The sequence below is a fragment of the Poeciliopsis prolifica genome, unplaced genomic scaffold (assembly GCF_027474105.1).
Source record: "Poeciliopsis prolifica strain line A6 unplaced genomic scaffold, Auburn_PproV2 SCAFFOLD064, whole genome shotgun sequence".
Lineage (NCBI taxonomy): Eukaryota > Metazoa > Chordata > Actinopteri > Cyprinodontiformes > Poeciliidae > Poeciliopsis > Poeciliopsis prolifica.
Window position 1 is genome coordinate 1389885 of NW_026562439.1, and position 20463 is coordinate 1410347.

Below are 20463 nucleotides of genomic sequence, written 5' to 3' on the forward strand. Positions count from 1 at the left end.
CTCAGAAGAATCTATTTCTCTGGTATATCTAAGGGCATGATATGAAACCACTCACACTTTTATTTCTTTTTCTCTGTTTTCTTCCTCTGTGTGTCTCCCATAGTATTTCTCCCTCTCTTTTCCCCCCGCTGTCTCTCTTTAAACATTTATCTTCTGTTTTCTCCTTACAGGCCCTTTGTGCTTTTGTGATGTTGGTTTTTACAGCTTTCTGCGCACCACAGTCACCATTTATCTTTTATAGATGCCAGCAGCAAGGAGCGCGTAAGAAATGCTACCATTTCAGCATGACTAATTGTCATCGCTCGGCGCTGCTCCCCTGATGGCCTGCAGTGTGTGAACCGCACTGTTTATACTTTACATTTCCATTTTGTTCACATAAATACTCCAACTCTGAATATTATCATCAGCTGCAGCGTGTTGCTCGGTTTGTGAACTCATTCGCCAGCAGCAATCTGACACAGGTGAAGATATGGGGCCCCAGAAGAGGAAAAACTATCAGAATAGTCTTTGCCTAAACTAAGGCTCATCATTATCTGTTTATGCTTGATGGTGAGCCCGTCTGCAGGGGCGCTGCCTTTCTTTTTAAATCTGTTTATTGCAAAAAATCCAAACTAAGTCAAAGCTTTACTTGGATCATTACCCAAGTCTCAACAGTAGATATTTTGATATTGAGCATCAGTTAATCAAAACTTTAATTTTATTGTAGTAAAACAAGATGCATTTTAAAAATGCTCAAATTTCACTTATAGTAAAATGTATTGAGAGAGTTTTACTAGAGGTGCACCGATTTATTGGCCAGCCGATTGATTGGTTTGGGACATCAGTGATCAGCCGGTACTGAAAACGGCATTAAAGTGTCAGGTGTCAAGGAAGGCGTGTCCAAACTGAGGCAAAACGTCTCACAGTAGATAATTGTTTTAGAAATGTAAAGATATTGGTTCCAAAAAACCCAAAACTGGAAAGAGAACAAGTGGTAAAGTGTCAAAATGATCAGCAGGCGCTCAAAAGTTAAACAAATGTGACCATAAGTTAGCAAAAACACAACATTTTCTGACTGTTGTCACTATTAAACAACCGTTAAATAACAGCTGAAAAGTTTGCAGAAATATCTACAAAGTGTTTTTTTTTTTTTTTACCATAACATCAAAACCATTATGAAAGCAATAAAATCTGAAGTCATCATGAAATTAAGACCTTCCAGTCTCTCAGACCTAACAAACCTCAATGTTTGTTAGGTCAGACAAATCTAAACCAATATTTCTCTTCTGGTTGTCTGGATTCAGGTGTTTGTCAAAGAAACGACACATTTGCTGCATTTACCACTAAATACATCCTGTGCCGCGTTTTTCTTCAGTAATGTTGGAATTGTTATGATTACACATTCACTTTGCCAATCTGCAGGACTGATCAGCACAAGAATAAGAGCGATTGTTGAGGGGTAAACCTTTGATGAAGCGTATCAGGTGTCGCTCCAGGGGACCTCTGGGTATCATGAATGGAAAAACCCGCCTTACCCCTTGCTCTGTATCTTCCTTTGACCAGAGTAATTATTCGCAATCAATAACAGTCTGTATCTTCTCTCTTGTCTCTCTCGTCTCTTCTGGGACATTCAGGATGCTGCAGGCAAGGTTTTGGACCGCTGGACCATCATGTCCCGTGAAGAAGAGATCATCACCCTGCAGCAGTTTCTGCGCTTTGGTGAGACCAAGTCCATCGTGGAGCTGATGGCTATTCAGGAGAAAGAAGGTCAGGCGGTCACAGTTCCCTCGTCAAAGACAGACTCTGGGATTAGGACGTTCATCGAAAGTAATAACAGAACCCGCAGCCCGGGGCTCTTGACACATCTGGAGAACAGTAGCCCCTCCAGCATTCATCACTTTGAGAATATCCCCAACAGCCTAGCCTTCCTCTTACCGTTCCAGTATATCAACCCAGTCTCTGCCCCCATGCTCGGCTTGCCCCCTAATGGCCTCCCAATGGAGCAGTCTGCCCTTCGGCTTCGGGAGCCCAGCCTCCCAAACCAAGGAGAGCAGGTGGAGACCAGCGAGTCAGAGGTGTCCCTATCGCCCTTCCGCACAGGTCAGAGCCCAAGTCGCGGAGTGCTGGGACCCATCAACAGCACTGAACCCAAGACAGAACCCAACAACTGTGCATCGCCCATCTCCCCAACCCCGTCCACCCAGCAAGCTCAGCAGCAGTCGTCCCTTCAGCAGCAGCAGCAGCAACCGCAGCAGGGCCAACAGCAGACCCAAAGCCAGTCTCAGCAACACAACAGTCTGGGCGATCATCCGGTGCATCACCACTTCGTCAAGGATGAGCCTTCGAAATCCATCAGCCATCCTTCATTCTCTTCCAAGATGCATCGCATACGCCGCATGGGAGCCACCTCACGCAAGGGTCGCGTGTGCTGCAACGCGTGTGGAAAGACCTTTTATGACAAAGGCACACTTAAGATACACTATAATGCCGTACACTTGAAGATTAAACACCGCTGCACCATCGAGGGATGCAACATGGTCTTCAGCTCCCTGCGCAGCCGCAACCGCCACAGTGCCAATCCCAACCCACGGTTGCACATGCCTATGCTGCGCAACAACCGCGACAAGGACCTTATCCGTGCCAATTCCACCACAGGTACGCCTGTCATCTCGAGCAGCAAGAACGGTAGCTTCACACTCACCAGTCCCGGGAGGCCACCGCTGGGTTTTACGACTCCCCCTGTAGACCCGATGCTTCAGTCCCCGCTGCAGAGTCCGCTGGTGTTCCCTTCACTGAAATCAGTGCAGCCAGTCCAACCAGTGCCCCCGTTCTACCGAACACTCGTGTCTCCAGCAGACCTCGTCAGCCCTCCAGTGTCACTGCCAACCAGCCCCATAATGCCCACTACTACCAACAGCACCACCCTGATGGACCAGCAGCAGCAGATCTTGGCTGCTGTTGTCTCGCATAACAATATTCATGTGTCAGAGGCAAGTCCAATGTCCCACCGGCTGTCCACTGGTGGCAGTCAGGACCTCACCACAAACAGTGACCCCACACCCAAGAAGAAACCTCGTAAATCGAGCATGCCAGTGAAGATTGAGAAGGAAGTGATTGATGTGGCAGATGACTTTGAGGACAAAGATGAGGATGACGATGACACTATCCACCATAATCACCAGGCCAGTCTTCTTCACAACAATATTAAAATCAACGGCAACTGCAACAGCAACAACAATGGCGCAGGTGGAACTGGCCACCACAGCGGCGGCAGTGGCCAGCAGTCGCCCTCCCAGGATGAGATGAGCCCTGGCCTGGCCCTTAGGGGGATGATGAGGCAAAGCGAGGACGAATGTAGGGAAGGGACTGGCAGCGACAGCAGAGGCGGCGCTTCAGAGCTGCGTTGTATGGACAGCTTTACGTCAGAAGATCAGGATCACGAGAGAGACTTTGAAAACGAGTCTGAAACCTCAGACTCCAAGATGTTCTACCGCGATGACCTGATGGATGGAGAGAAACATCAAAAGCACGGCAGAGGAGGAAGAGGCCTGGACAAGGAGCATGAAAACGAGCCCCACGAGGACGAACACTTGAGAAAAGACATCGAGGGAAACGGTCATTCCTCACCGTCTCCTCACGGGCCTCCGATCAAGATCAAAGAAGAGCTCAACGATCCGACTTACGACATGTTTTGCATGAGTCAGTACGGCCTCTACAACGGGGGCATGGCGGCAGCCGCCGCCGCCGCCGCCAGCATGGCCGCTCTGCACGAGAGCTTCATTTCCTCCATGGGGTACGGCGCGAGTCCACCCAAATTTCCCACATCTCAGTCACCCGAAGGAGACCCATGCTCCAGCCCTGACCCCAAGATCTGCTACGTCTGTAAGAAGAGCTTCAAGAGCTCCTATAGCATGAAACTGCACTACAAGAACGTGCACCTGAAAGAGATGCATGTGTGCACAGTGGCTGGCTGCAATGCTGCTTTCCCCTCCCGACGGAGCAGAGACAGGTGAGTGCAGCAGGACTCCAAATGACACCTAACTTTACTGTATCTAATGCATTTGATTTAAGCTTGATTCAGAACATGTTTTAGGTTTTCAGGTTCTACATTTTTCATCATGCTCCCTAATATTTTGCTTCCCAGCAGTCAAACTTTTCTTTTTGTGTCTTTTAAAGTTGTCTAGACCAACAGTTCTTCAGGCTTTCTAGAGGCATTTCAGTGTGTTTTATCTGCACACTGAATTTCCACTTACTTTCACTAAAGTCCTTGTATTGTAATACATTAAGGATTGGATTTGCTGTTTTACTCTGACCAATGAATCATTCAACTTAAAAAAATAAAATCTCCCAAACCTAAGGGATAGATAGCCAGGTGTTGTGTCTGCACTTAACCTGAAACTTACAGAAGCAAAGAAGCATGTTTTAAATTTCGTCTCAGGGCAGGCTGTTGCAAAGACACATTTTGTTTTTTACATGTTCAGCTCTGAAACGTGCCAAAGGTAACAAGTTTGAGGCATGAAATAATATTTTTGCATCAACAAGATGATTTCCAGTGAGCCATTTGCCAAATGTTTTGGCATAACTGGGCTGCATGCGTACGCCGTGTCCTCATTAAATCGAGAAAATCCGAACAAGCAGGGAGGAAAAAGCCATGCAGACACAAAACTTGTTTTTTTTTTTTTTTTTTTTCTCTTTACATTTGAACTTTTATGATTTACACAGTGCTGTCTGCACTTGTTGGCGCCCGTTGTTGCCACTCTGGGGAGATTCATATCTCCCTAAATCTTCCTCTCTGAGCACGGCGGCAGTATGAACTTCTCCTCTTTGTCCGAGTTAGTTGAACTCATCTGACTGGAGATGTGAGTAAGTTTAGATAAGTAGACATTTTATCGCACTGCTGCTAAATCCTCAGCAAGAAAAACAGCTACTGGTTCCCTAAAAGTTGCAGATTTCATATTTGCTAATGTGCGATCCAGAGAGCAGATGAACAATATCTGCCTTGGCAAGAGAAAAATTATTAAAATGTGCTTAAATGGACTTTATGGAATAATTTAGAAATATTAATAGTTTGCTTTAAACAAAAGACACTTTTGACAGTTTCTTCTCAGAATTGGTGTAAATTGAGTTACTTCAGTGATAGAATCATTTTAACACTTGAAATAGTTAAAACTGCTCAACATCTTGTTGAAGTGACTCAGAGTTAAATTAATCCCCGAATCTGAGAAGAACAAAATAAAAAGATTTTAAAAAATCATGGAGTTCCCTCAAAAATTATATTTTCATCCCGCTGTGTCATCTTTCAAAAATGTACCTGCAAAATTTCTAACAGTAACTGGATTTGTCAACTATTTATTGGCAACAGTATTTTCACACAATTATTCCCTGATTTATACACATTAACAAAGGAAGTGGATGTTCTCTTATCTTTATTAAAAAATGAATTATAAATTAATTAGCCTTCCCTTTTCAGTCTTTCTGGGAAATTGATAATAGTTGCACCACTTATTTTCTTAATGTTTCTGTTTTTACCTTCTGGACAAATGTTTTTCAGAGTATAGTAATATAAAAAAAATCTCCTGATCTTTACCAGGAAGCACTGTAAGTTTTTGTTAAAAGACTTTAACAAAAAAAATGTCAAGAATAAAAGAAATCTACAATCTTAAAGTCAAATTAAAGCTTTGAAATATTTTAATCCTAATCAATAGATCCCAGGGTTTTGGAAGGTTTTCAGAGCAAAAGGAAACAAAGTGGCAGGAAGTCAATTTAACTCTCGGCTGCTTTCAAACTTTCTGTACATGCTAACACTTAACATCTGTTAGTTAATAAGAAATTAAAAGATACTCAGGGACATCTGCCTGGTGTCAAGTTAAAGTTTAGAGACCAGAGTGTGATGCAGGGAAACACACACACACACATCTATAAATACACTCCAGGCTTCCAGCTGCAGCGTGATGTTTACCTGCCCTCGCCGCCTCACCTTTGCACGGTGAAATCAGGCCGCATACGTTAACGATGCCTCTGTTTGTCAAGCCGCTGCATTCATTAGCGCATCAGGAGGTGATGCGCCGCGCTCACCTGGGCTTGTTAGCACGTATCCGTCCCGCTGCTGGCAGCTGCATGTCACAACACGCGCTGCGTGCCACACTCAGGATGTCCAAGGGGTGGCTCCGGGGGCCGTTTGCGGCCCTCTGGATTATTTTGTTCGGCCTCTCGGTCTGCAAGCGCAGGGAAGGATTTCTACAACTAAAATCTGATTAAACTCTTTTGCTTTCAGATACCATACTGAAGTATTTTCCTTTATCAACAATATTTCTGCTCAACGTAAAAATGAGAAAAATGAACCCAAAACAAGTTGCTGAATATTTAGCTGGCGTTTTAAACGGACCTGTCAACAATAATTCACAGGTTCACTTTGCTTCATTACTATATTGTCTATTTAGTAAATTATTCAAGAAATAAAAACAACCAAATGTCCTAAGAAACACAATTTACACAATATTTGGCAGTTAAGTTTTCTCTGGTTGACTGTTGGAGCCTTCACTGCAAAAACATAAAATCTTAATATTTCTAGTGCAAATTTAATGAAACTAACTTACAGGTAACTTTATCAGCAACACATTGGAGTTTATTTTAAGTCAATAATTTCTTAATACTGATGAAAATGCACTAGTTCCACTGGCAGATTATTTCACTTTTAACAAGGGAAATAAGTGAAATAATCTGCCAAAGAAACTTTTTCATCAATATTAATAAATTATTGACTTGGAACAATTTATTTCTTGCTAAAAAAAACTACTTGTAAATTAGTTTTGTCTTATTTCAAGTGTACTGAGATATTTGCACCAAATTTGCTTTGTTATGTTTTTGCAGCGTAATGGCCAAACGTTTGGACACCCTGACAAATCTGCTTTAACTTTTCTCCTGTGCAAGAAAATCTGAAAACACAAAATGTTTTTCTTGTCATTTTCTACTTCGCCCATCTTTGTTTCAACTCCCTTTGTTTTGTTTAGACGCGCTAACCGTGGCACGCAGCGCTAACCGTGGCACGCAGCGCTAACCGTGGCACGCAGCGCTAACCGTGGCACGAACCGTCGCTCTGGCGCGTCGCGGTTGCCTCGGTTATGACCAGCCTGCACAAACACGTTCACCACTTTCAAGTTAAAACACTTCGGTTTTCGTTTTTAATTCTTGAACTGATAGCCATTAAGAGACTGGATGAAATTTGACGTGAAAAGCGGCATTTTCAGCTGAAAAACCACAAAATGCTGACATCTTGTCAATGTGAATGTCTCATTTGAGAAAGAGATAAAATCTGTTTTTTTGGATAATTTCATGTGTAAGTGTTTCAATAAATCAATTAATATAATCTCAAAAGTTTCCATTTGCATGATTTTTATTTTTTCTTTCTACAAAAAACTAGCAAAAGTCTTTAGTCTGGTGCTCTCAACTACAAGGACAGTTTTGTATACAGAGCCTTCATGAATTTTGTTTTGTTTCATTTCTGATATTTAAAGTCCAGTTGCAGTGTTAAATGCTCATCAGAATTTGAAATTTGTTTTCTTGCAACGTTATTCTTTATGTCGACGAATTCTAGGGCAATTTATCATCCAACAAAACTAATGATTAAATTATATACATATATAAAAACATGGCAAAGTTGCACATAAAACCCCGTACATAATTAAAGCTGTCATATATAATACTAGTAAAGAAAAGTCACAGTTAAAAGAGGGGAACAGAAAAAGGGGGCGGATCTTCTGAAGCTCCGCCCCCTGCTATGGGGCCAGTAAGGTTTGGTGAAAATGGTGTCAAAACAACATGTCGTATGTTTGACCCTCAATATTAATGCACAAAAAGCAGCAACGCAGTAAATGGCGCCACCTTTAGACCCGTTCAGCGCTCATTCTGCGCTGTTGATAAATAATCGGCAGATTTCACACTGTGAAACATCTGCGCTCCCTGCAATATAACTGAGCAACCAAGCTCTGCGTCTTAAATGTGAAGCAAATGAAGGTTTATTTTGGGGGGCTTGGAGAACCCAGACCCGGTTTCCTTCACCTCCAACAGCCGGACATGTTTCCGTGTCGCTGCGGTGAGCAGGTGTCCTCCGTCTTCCGCGTTCCCACGACGCAGCCGAGCGCAGCCCGCCGTCCCTGCATGCACCGCTGCAAATGGAGAAGGTTAATTATGTTGGAAAAGTCTCTCCTTCCTCTCCCCGTCTTGTCACGGCATGGGGCCTCCGGGTTCGGGTCGCCCAAACAAAAGAGAGAGAATACGTTAGCAAAAGCCTCTCCAGATATCTGGTGCATAAAGACATCACTGCTGATTCACTTTAAAGAGAATGCAGAATAACGTCCTTAGATGAAAAACGTATAGAAAACCCTCAACTTGTTTTATGCATTTTTAATGAACAATTTAATTTGAAGTTTGTGCCGAACAGCAGCGAAGATTATTATGGTGAAATAAAGTAAAGGTTCATGTTCAGGAGACACAATGAAGCAAAATAAACCAATTATTTAATAAGCAAGACATCTCTGGCCTTCATTCATCATGCATGGATGTAAACATTTACTAAAACTGAACATTATGTTATTGATAACTAGCACAAACACTGTAAAAACTAATTTAAACTAACTTGATGTTGATTAACAACAAAATTAAAACAAAACTATTATCCTGCAGAGCAACATTATTACAGTTAACCAAAGTAAATAAAACAATAATTAATTGACAAGAACTTTAACTAAAGTTAACTAAAACAAACTGAAATTGTAGATAAAATATCCTTTGCTTCAGTGTTTTTGAATCTATTTTTTAGTTTTTTTGAGCAGAAGAGAAATTAATATTTTCTTTTTCTTCCCCTCATAAGCAGTTTATGCGAACTATCGGCGAATTACGTCGCTCTCTACTCCCCCTGGTGGCAAAATGACGGCAGCACCAGAGTCAGCTGGTTGTTCAACAATAATTTCATGCATTTTTGATAATGGTATCTTCTGCTGATCAACCTGTCAAAAGTTATCGCGATGAATAATGATGTTGTTTTGGGATCATTTGAAGTAATATAAGGAACTAAACATTTTCTCAAAGATCATTAAACTTTCAATTGTACTAAACATTTAACACTGGAACTGGATTTAAATATCCAAAATAAATAAACTAAACCAACAGAAGGAATTCTGATGCCTCTTTGAGACCAAAGAACCAGACTGAAGAAAAAATAGAGAAATCATCATGGAAATGATTATTTTAATGTAATTGATTTATTGCATCAGGCCAAAACACAATACAATACTTTGGCCTTTGAGAAGTCTGTAAAACCAGAGAAACACTGTAAAAACTAATTAAAATATAGAGGTAAACTATGCTGAGAAACCCGGAGCCATTATCACGGCGCGGCGGAGTGATGAATGTGGGTAAAATCCACGTCCTCCCACTCACCTAAGAGCTCATAACAACGACAGCCAAGACAAAGGACCGGCAGCGTCAGTTCGACACCTCGCCGCTCTCCATCTCATTTACACATTACGAGCCATTTAGACAACATGAGCACATTTAGGTACGAATCGGCGCACGTTCGCTCCGACACTGGAACCAGGGGCAAGGGCCATCAGATGAACCTAAAGATGATTAACGGTGACTGGGACAGAAAGGCTGCCTCCTCTGCAGGGCTCCCCGCGGAGGCCTCCCCCGTCTGCTGGGCGAAGATGAGACCGCCGAATTGGTTTGCCAGCCGCATTACCGGCCAGCAGGGAGGCGCTTGGGAGGGAGGGAGGCAGCGGGGGGAGGAAGATGAAGCGCACTGAAGAGGAGTGATGGAGGAACGGAGGGGAGCGGCGGATCTAAATCTGATAAATGAAGAGAAGGGGGCATAATGTGGACGCAGTTCACTTATCCTGACAACACAAGTTAAATCGACGTCATTAAAATGACCACAAGCTGCTTTTTTTTCTTTTGGTTTTGTAAATAATTACAGTAAAATCTCGTTGAGTTTTGCTTACAAGTTCTTGTGAAGAAGCAAACTGGTAGTTTTATAATAACGTGATTTTCACAACAGAGTTTTAGGGCCAAGCTAAGAGGTTGTTGTGTTTTAATTATGAGGATAAAGTCATTAGTAAAGTAAAAACACAATCGTCTCAAAGTCCTGATTCGGAGAACGATTTAATCCTGATGTGTAAAAATATTATTTATTTACCTGTTGAACTGAAACACATTCATAACTTCACACCAAGCAAAATATTAGTAATTTATGTGGAGGATTTATAAAATTAATACTTTATTTAGGCTTTTTTATTAGCAATGTTATGTGTTTGTTCTTGTAATATTACGAGAAAAAAAAAATCTTTGTTTTAAATACGATTTCAGTCCAGCAACATTATGATTTTATTCTTGTATTATTTTGGATTTATTCCTCCAAAATAACAATATGAGTTTACTTTCATATTGTCACAATTTTATTCAGTAAAAAAAATCTTACAACTTTTTTTATTACGACTTCAGTCTAGTAATATTTTGAGTTTATTCTTGTATTATTGTGACTTTATTCTATTATTTCGGCATTATTGTCACAATAAGGAAAAATTTCACAACTTTATTCACGTAATTTTATGAGTTCATTCTCGAATTGTTAAACTTTGTTCTCGTATTTTTGTTTTGTTTTTATTCTGGTATTTTACGACTTCAATTTAATAATTTCACGTTTATTCTCATAACAGTATGACTTTATTCCTGTAAGACTTTTTCTCACAATATTAGTGATTTCTTGTCATAACATTATGACTTTATTCCTGTATTTTTCTTTCTTAGCCTGGCCCTTACTCTCCATCGCAGACACCAGGTTTGCATCTCTATTGTCTGAAAAGGATTGTCAGCTTTACTGCTTGAGCTTTAGCCTGTTTAACAGATTAATTTAGAGCTTATTAGCAGTGTGAAGGTGTTTTTATGGACATGGAGATGTTGTTGCAAAGGGCCTGCCTACCTGAGCATCATTACCAGCACCCAAACAAAAACCCGTTTCTGCCCCTCAACACCCACAGCAGCCCAAACACAGAAAACACTGATAATGATTCATCGCCACATGGCTCTCCGTCCAACATTACACTCATAAAGAAAACCATATGAGGGGAAAATACTGTCCGTTTTCCACTGAGACACAGGAAGGTTTGAACACGGTGCAGCGACAGCCACGGCCGATCAATTCTCCACGCTCCCCTCACCCACATTCACAATGCTGACGATGCTCGAGTGGACGGGCTCCTGGTTGCTTGGCTCACAGAAAAGGGTCCCTGAAATGAATGTATGTTTACCTCTTGCAGGACAATGTCGGATAGGGAAGTAAATAATTAAAGGAAAGGGACCCTTTTTGACTGCATCAACCCTGCCACTGCTGGTAAGCTCTACAATCCATTGTGACTCCATGTTTTGCCCATCCTGCCCAGGATGATCTTTTATTCTTTTCTTTTGTTGAGTTTGTTGTGTTTTACACACATGTGCCCTCCCTGCATGGAAACCCTTCACATTAAAGGCGCAGCGTGTGTGAGAGGAGCAGGCCTTTTAGACACTGCTAAAGTTTCCTTTCTGTGTTTTCATTGTAACGTGGGCACCTCTCTCCTCTCTTTTAAAGTTTCCTTAGCAGCTGTGAAATTGGACTTAAGAAAGAAATTAGGCCTGTCGTGATAACACATTTCGCTGGACGATAATTTGTCCCAGAACTTATTGTGATAAATGATATTATAGTTGTTTTGAAGCTATTTTCTAGTAATCTAATGGTAATGGTATAATAATGTGAGAACAGCCTATCAAAGGTTAATAAACTTTACATTCTAATAAATTCTTATTACTGGAACATGTTAAATATCGAAAATAGAAAAACAAAACAACAGAAACAACAAATTAAATATAAAGCCTTTGTAAACAAATTTATCCTTCAAAAAAAGGTTCATTGGAGACAAAACACCAGACCGGAAACTTTTATCGCCCAGTTTTCGGTAGAAAAGCAGTAAATGCTTGCGATGGATAATTATTGCGACAGGCCTGCTCCCTGCACTGTTTAGCATGGCTTTGTGTGTTAGCTCGGGTGTCGCTAACTGTGTCCCGGCTTCAGCATGGTTTGTTGCTGCGTTTCTTTGATCGGTTACGTTTTGTTTGAAGGGAGGGATTAGAAAAAACCTCATCTTAATTAATTCCATCTTAACGCGAAGACGTGTTCATCCAGGTGCTCGATTAAACCGCCTCTAATACTCAACCAATGCGATAACGCTGTCAGGGCCTCGTGCTAATATGCTATCCAGTTCCCCTCCATTATCACATTACCTCTGCTCAAATCAATTGATAAACTCCCATTCAATATGCTGGACTATTTAATTGAGTCAGAGTCTATTGGATTTGAGGGCTGAGCGGAGCAGACATGCTGACAGTGGTAAACAGTAGCAGCTGCTCTGTCTCTGGCTTTTTATTCATCAAAACAATAGCTATAATGTGGAATAATGTTCAGATATGTTAAGTTTATTAATTTTGCTTCAGTGTTCAAACTGTCCTGTAATATTTGTACGTTTTAAAGTGCGCAGCTGAAACCTTTTAACCCTTTTTGCTGCTAACAAACCACAGAGGATAAAAAACAATAAAGAACCAGCTGTGATTAAATTTACATTTTTTTCATTTCCACAATAAAATCACTCTAAAAGTGCAGCTACTATTTTTCTCCATCTATTTTTCTTTTTTTAAATATAATTTTCCATAAATACCAACCTCCCATTGTCTTTTTGCAAGGCTTTTATGTTTTGTTTGTTTATTTTAAACAGAAATAAAATAATGGTTCTTTAAAAATGTTGGGAGTTTATCTGTAGAAATTTTTCAAAAATTATAAGATATCTTTTTTTCCAAAGGTTGTGTCACATTAGTGGCTCTAAATGGCTTTAATTTAGCAAAAACTAGAGTGGAAGTGGCTCTTGGGATTGTGAACGACCTTTGACCTACAGAATTCCAACATAAGAATCATTCATTAAAAAGTTACAACCAGTTTAAAACTGGATCTGCATGTCAGTTGAAATGATATTTCATCTCTACTGATCAATAAAGATTCCAATTTGAAATTTGACATGATTTGATTTATATCGTCACATGAAAAGGCTACCGGACAGCTCCGCGCTGTAAAACATGATTTTACTGATTTAATAAAAACAAAACAAGATATAACTGTATGGACTCACATTATTAGCGATTAGCGCTGTTAGCATTTGTTTCTGTTTGTTAGCATTCGTTCGTTTCCACCCAGAAGCTAAAGCTGCTTGGGAACCTCTGATCAAGGCGAACTGGACTCCAATCTGCATCCAGATGATTAATGTGACATAAAAATAGAATTATATTAAGGAAACCACTAACAAACCAAAGATGTAAATATTGTTTGATGATGAGTGAACACTTTCTATTGGCTCCAGAGCTTCTTGCAGCATCTTTTTCCTGCAGTTGTAGTTATTGAAGAGTGTTACGGTTAGCGCAACCTTTCAGCACCTAAGCTGTGTGTCAGTGAAAATGAAAGCTGTGCGAATGCGATATCTCCGTGCATCTCTAGTGGCTTCTCCGCCAAAGGCCTTCAGGGTAATACAGGCGGTTCCTGGTGAGCTGACAGCAGGGAGCAAAGGGCAGCCGATGAGCTGAAGGATGACGCATCGCTCAGGTGTTTCCTGGCTGCTAAAAGGAATTACTTGCAGATATTGTTCATTTGACAAATGATTTGAAAGGCCTTTAGAGAATCTCTGATCAAGACAACTTTAAAAGAAAAGAAACCCTGAAAATTTCAAACTTTGCACAGTGGAAGGGACAATATCATGTAAAATCATTTTTTCATCAAAAACATACCTGGGTTGTTGCTTTGATTCTTTCGTCCATGTTTGAGAAATCCTTTAATCTCCATGGCAAACATCCAGCTGAGCAAAACGCCTGGGTGGACGTAGCCCCGCCTCCAAGACGTAGCTCCACCTCTGAGCTGCAGTTTCCAAGCTAACCAACTTCCCCCATTCAAATTCAAAAATACTTTATTGGCCCCAAAGGAAAATTAAATGTTGTTGTAGCTCATGTTAATACAAATTTTCTTCAGTTATTCGTCTCCTTCAAACTAGCCAGCAGAAATTAGCAAACAACTGAAACTACACATTTATAAATCCTCATAATGCTTCTCAGGTAAAAACGTTGGTAAAGGGTTAATAGAGGAGCCATGTTGTGATGACTTCCTGTAGGCGGAGTTTCAGAAAGAGCGGGAGCTTCTTAAAAAGACAGAGACCCAATTTCCAAGCATTAAACCATGAAGTAAAATTTGATCCAATTTTTATAACGACTGACGGTAACATAGCTGGTTGATTGAAGGCCGCCCCTTTAAGACTGACTGGTTTTGTCTGGGTTTTGATTTCTAACCGCCTCTCTCTTTCCGCCAGGCACAGCTCGAACATCAACCTGCACCGCAAACTGCTGACCAAAGAGCTGGACGACATTGTCCTCGACCCTCAACTCACGCCACTGCCCAAGGACCTGCGAGCCGAGTTTCTGGCCAAGCTCTACGCCGGGCACCACATGGGTTTGGACCCGATGGCCAGGATGGGCTTCCGGGGCGCCGCCCTCGGCCTCCCTGGCCTGACCCATAACCCCCTCTCCCACATGAGCAACGAATACCCCCGCCATCCCTTCAACCACGACCTTAGAAACCACCACACCAACGGCCTGTTCCGGGGCCAGCCGGACGACTACATGGTGCTGGACCTGAGCACCACCTCCAGTGTTCAGTCCAGCAGCAGCATCCACTCCTCACACGAGTCCGAAGACGGCAGCGACGAAGGCATCCTCCTGGATGACCTGGAAGAGGATGAGGGCAACAGCGAGGGAGAGGACCTCTCCCGGCGGGCGGAAGGCGGACATCGGGATGAGACCGGAGTACTCAAAGGAGGACAAGATGAGGAGCTGGACTCGTCCTCGTCGCCGTTCCTTCTTTCGTCCACAGGGGGCAGTAATGGCAGCAGCGGTGGGATCCTCTGTAACATCTGCCACAAGGTTTACAGCAACAAAGGGACCCTGCGCGTGCACTACAAGACTGTGCACCTGCGCGAGATGCACAAGTGCAAAATCCCCGGCTGCAACATGGTGTTCAGCTCCGTGCGCAGCCGCAACCGACACTCTCAGAACCCGAATCTCCATAAAAACATGCCCTTCTCTACCATCCTAGACTAAACGACGTCCCTCCTGTCTCCTCTGCTCCTTCATTCCTCCTCCGTCGAGTACAAGCTGTAAGCCCCGTCCTTTGTAAGTCACTGCAAGACATTACTCTCTCCATGTATAAAATGATTGACTCTAGATGAAGTTTATCATTGTGTCCTTTGACTTTTCCTTCTTTGGAAGAACAGGATGACGCCAATCGGCTCGGAGTTTACTTTATAGCAAAGCTCCAGGTGATTTTACTCATTAGCCCCTCCGTCTGTTTTTGTTTCGATCTTCTACTCTTTGTGTTTACGTCTACGTCCAAAGAATCTGTTCAAACTCTTTATTTGTGACTTTGCCTGCGGAAACAGTAGTTCTGAGAAAAAAAGAGAAAAACTTCTTGTTGTATTTGTGTATCGATAACTTTTAAATGGACCCCTTACAAAGCATGACAGCTCCATTTGTAAATAACGTCCCAAGAGGCTTTTTTGGTGTAAGAGTTGTGTTGATGGTTGTTTGCTTCCTTTTCCTCTCTTTTTATTGGATTTATGTTACAGTACAGTACGATACTTCCATCTATAGGCAAGAAAGAGGTAGCATCCCTAAAGACGACTCATTTTCGTTGGTTTGAATCTGATTCATGGGGGAAAATAAACAGGATCATGTGAATTGTTTTAACTGCTTGTTGGATATTCAGAGGTTGCCGGCATGCTTCTTTTAGGCTCTTACACTGATATCATTCTCTGTATTTCTGTTTTTTAATTTCTTTTCTGTTTTTGCACTTTGCATCTATACAAGGGGGAATGTGTAATAATTAATGAGGATTTCTGCAATGGTGAATTAAAGTGGGGGTCCACGGCGGCTTCGTTGCCGATGAAGCAATAGAACCTTCAAACGCTTTCTTTCTGCATGCGCTCAGATTCAGAGCCTCTGAAAAAAACCTGAAATGTTTCCCAACTCTTTTATGACCTAGTCAAAGTAAACACAGAATAAGGCCTAGTCCACACGTACTTCAGGGAAAACAAATTGCCTTTCATCCACACAAAAACTCAGTTTTATCATCACTAAAAATGATTATTAATGTAAACTCCAACCAAACTGGAGCTTTGAGGAAACTCTATTTGTGTTTGCATGTTTTGTTCACTGAAGTGAATCACCGAATTCTGCAGCACATCTAGATGTTAAGGTTGTCAAAGTCAAGCTAGCATAGCTGACCTACTTCCCTCTAACCTTTCCTAACCTGTGAAATGTGACACACTTGGATCTTGTCTTGTTGTCTTAGTGTTGGCAATTAGTAGAAAAAACTGCGTCCTTTTTTCTCTTACCTATCAGTCGTACGGTGAAGATTTAGCGCGTTGTGTTGACAACTTGACGGCTAAATGCAACGATGGTCATACATGTATTTGTACCTCCAGGCGCCATGTTTAACTCCTGACAGGAAGTCACAGTTGTTTTGAAGTGATCTGAATGGCTGAATGTAGGTGTGAGCTTTGCGCTGTACTGCCCCCTATGGGTTTGGCGTGTTAAAAGCAACAATGAGGAACGGATTTGTTTGAGTTTATGTGGATGAAAACTTTTCTGAAATCGATTCCATGTGTACAATATTTGTTTTCATAAGTACCGTATGTACAAGGCCTAAATCTATATTATAAACAAAAAATGTTAATAGGTTGAGTATTTTAAGAAATAATTGGTGTTTTTACAAACATCCGCAGATTGAAATGAAAGAAAAATCTTCCAATGTGACCAAAATGCCTGAGTTTGCTTAAGAAAAAGCTCTTTCAACAAGACATTGTCTTTAAAATCACGCACCATTTAATCAATACGATGCACTTGAGTCTTAAAACGTTAACTGTGATTTTTTGTTTTGTTTTGTTTTTTCCACCGCTGAGCTCCACCTTCACATATATTCTGCAAATGTTGTTTTCCTTCTTTTGGTTGCAAAGAGCCCCTCACGGTACACAGATTTTAATTAGTTGGAGAAAGCAGCCAAAGGAAAGGGTATTTATTAGTGGGTGATATATGTTGTCCAGTGAAAGGTTTTTATTTTTTTGTAAAAAAAAAAAAAAAATCACTTGTTTCTCTGTAAGGAGATCTACTCTTACTCGACTGGTGCTAACACACGGTGGTGGGAAAGGAGCGCAGTGCTGTACAGTATAAACACCACCTTACATCCACTTCCTCTTCTTTCAGCCGCGCTGCTGCAGACGTCGTGACCCGTTCGCCTCAAACCTCTCATGCGTTTTTTTAAGACTCCGCCTACAGGAGGCGCCCGGTCTTCCTGCGCCTCCTGTCTCTGAGATAAAGAGGAGCTGAGGTTGATGGAAAGGTTGCGGAGGTGGAAGGCTGACTAGGGAGGAAAGGATGACAGCAGCGATCATTAAAAATGTGCTGCTTCCCTGTTACCTGGAGGCATCCCGCCATTCCAGCTTCTTCCGTCTAATAACTCACTTGTCACTTTGTTACACTGCCAGACGTCAAGGTTGCTGACAAGACTGTGACACTGACAGAGGGAGAAAAGCCAGGGATGAGAGCGTGCTCCAAACAATTTAATTTGACTCACTCAATTAAGCTGAATTCAGTTCATCTCTTCATTTTCTGTGCTTATTCTCCTTCAGGGTTGGCAGTAATTTATTTCAGTACTTTTTCTCTTTTTTTCGTCTTTGTCTCTTTGTCTGTCAGAGCAGTCATTTACCGGTTCCTTCATCCTGCTACTCACTTACCACCTCCACACGCCGCAACGCAGATCCTACAGGGACACGCGCTAATAGTGTATGCTTAAGTTCACCGGACGGCCATGGCATAGCAAAGAGGGATGGGTAATTGCCTGTTTATCCCAAGTGAAGGGAAAATTGAGTACAGGAACCCCTGCCTTCTCCCTGGAGTGAGCTTCAGCGAGGCGCTCGCTGCCTCTTCGCTCATCGAATCGCTCCAGCAGAAATAAAAAAAGTGCTTCTGCAGGAACCCTGCTGACAGCTGTCTCTCCAGCACAGAAACATCCAGAGTGGTACACGCTGGAGAGCGGCGTCCCGAGATGATACCCTAACCTGTAGTTAGAGGAAAGACAAATGTTCTGTTCATTTCTTTTAGTAGCAACGTCACACCAGGAAGCTGATACTCGCTCACAAAGGAAAGAAATCATACATCTTACTTTAATACTAGATATTTGTCATAAATTGTTTTTGGGTTGGTGACATCTGAATGCATTTTTCCTAAGGAGAAGAATCCATTATAAAAAGCAAAATAACTTTGAGTCAGGTTGCATTTCAAAGAAAAAGAAGCTAACATCAAGTATTCAGGTCTAACTAAAGTATTTAACATTTTTATGTAGAGACCATAAAAATTGTTCTCCAAGTTTCTTTGGAAATCCCCTTTGGCTCAACGTTAGCTACGGTAGCAGCTAACATTCACCTCTCTTAGTATTCTCAGTACTTCCACATTGCTCCAACTCCTGTCCCTCATCGCTTCTTTTGTTTTCTAAAACTCAAAGTCCCGTTTAAAAGTGATAATATTCAGATTTATGAGACTTTATAATCCCAGGAAGCAGCTTCTTTATAAAGTCTGACAAACACAGCACAACAGCTACTTCCTGTATTGTGCCAAAATAAGAGTCTAAAATTACTTTTATTATGTAAAACCTCAGTTCTTGGTCTAATAAGAGTTTAATTCACCAGTCACACTAATGAGGCCGACTTCAGTTTAATGATTAATGTGTTGTAATTTCAGAAGAGCCTGCTGGAGCAGTCAGCATCTGCCCACGAATTCACCTGCTTCACAGCTTTATTTGAATTAAATCCAAATTAGGAGAGATAAAAACAAACATTTCATCGGGTATATGAAAAAAAGGAGTTCAGTTAAGGTTTAAAGTGCTTTAACCTTTTGGTAAAACCAGGACGAAACAAATCCTTCAACATTCAGCCGAGTCCCTTTAATAACCAGTTTTCAGTGTCGGGTTTGAGACGGTTTAGCTTAAAGCTACAAGCCGCCAGAAACATCTGGCCCAACGGGACGGAGACATTTTGAGAGGCAGAGAGTATGGATGGTGTTTTGGACATGTCATCTGACAGGAAACGGAGCGCCACCAGTTCCTTCTTCGTGGTTGTTGATGACAAATGGCCGCCCGATTCCCTTCCCTTCGAGGTTTTTGTTAACTTGACACGTTCTGCTAGCCGGTGACCGTCCGTTTCACTTAGCGCTGTCCAAACCGCCGGAGTGAACCTCAAATATTCGATCAGCCATTTTCCCACAGTTCCTCACGGGACACGCAGGGAGCCGGGGACAAAATGGCCGACCTGTCCATTTTCTTTATGAGTGAGAACAATAAGAGGAGAGGCTGATGGGTGCAGCCAATGTAGCTCGGGGTGAAATGTTTGGGACGTCATTATGCATAATGACGTCCCAAATGTTTGGGACGTCATTATGCAAATAATTAATAAAAAAAACATGTTGATTTGTACAGATCAGAAATCCCTCATCAACTCCAACTGGAACCTGTGAGAACAAAATACTGTAAATTAATAAAAAGTTTTACATTCAATTTTCACTTTGTTTTGCAGTCTTAAAGTAGAAATAGTTCAAAGAGCTGGTGAAATTAGATTTTTTTGTTTTACGTTCGTTCACTCGTGTTTTTGAGTATCCGATGCATTAGTGTCTGTTTTAAAAAAAGCCTGTTACACTCGACAGCGTTGCATGGCTTCATAGTCGCACTGCAAAAAACTAACAAAAAAGAAAAAAAAGAGCAAAGGATCTCGCATCACTCTGCTGGTAAAAAGCTGACTTTGGAAGCTTCATTGATACTGTATGTTACCTGCAGAGGTGTTTCCCGTGTGCAGACAGAAGGACAAAAATGATCCTTTTTAAGAGACTTTTTCTTTTTCTTTATTTTTAGCCTTTCTTGTATTTGTTTCTGTATCATAACTGTCTGTTTTTTTGCATAAAATGCATAAGGGTTTTGGGATGTAAATGGAATTTTATTCATATTTTGTCCAAATACCTCTTGTAATTTGTATCAGAATTCTTGTACAATTTTTATATTAAAGATTTATCAGTCACTGGCATTTTGTCATGTTTGTGTGTGAAATCCAGCTGCGTTTAATCAGACACTGTGATTTCAGGGCTCTTCAGTTGCTCCATGATAAAACAATAACCCACTGGGAAAAGGCTATCTTGACCAATTAGTGGATGATTAGATTAATTGAGTTATTAAAAGATGTTGGGGCATGAGAAGATGGTGCTGCGGTTAGTCAATTAGTACCTGACGGAGGTAAAATCCCTTTGTCTGATTATAAGGTGAAATCAAATTAA

General features: G+C 41.5%; 1 protein-coding gene across 1 annotated transcript in view; it reads left to right on the forward strand.

Annotated features, from left to right (window-relative positions):
- The window catches only part of bnc2 (basonuclin 2), a 210225-nt gene extending 190015 nt beyond the window's left edge, over positions 1 to 20210 (forward strand). Inside the window, 2 exon segments of the mRNA XM_055019862.1 lie at positions 1614 to 3988; positions 14406 to 20210. Coding sequence (XP_054875837.1) covers positions 1614 to 3988; positions 14406 to 15192 — 3162 coding nt within the window. The 3' untranslated portion in view covers positions 15193 to 20210.
- Positions 20211 to 20463: the final 253 nt, after the last annotated feature.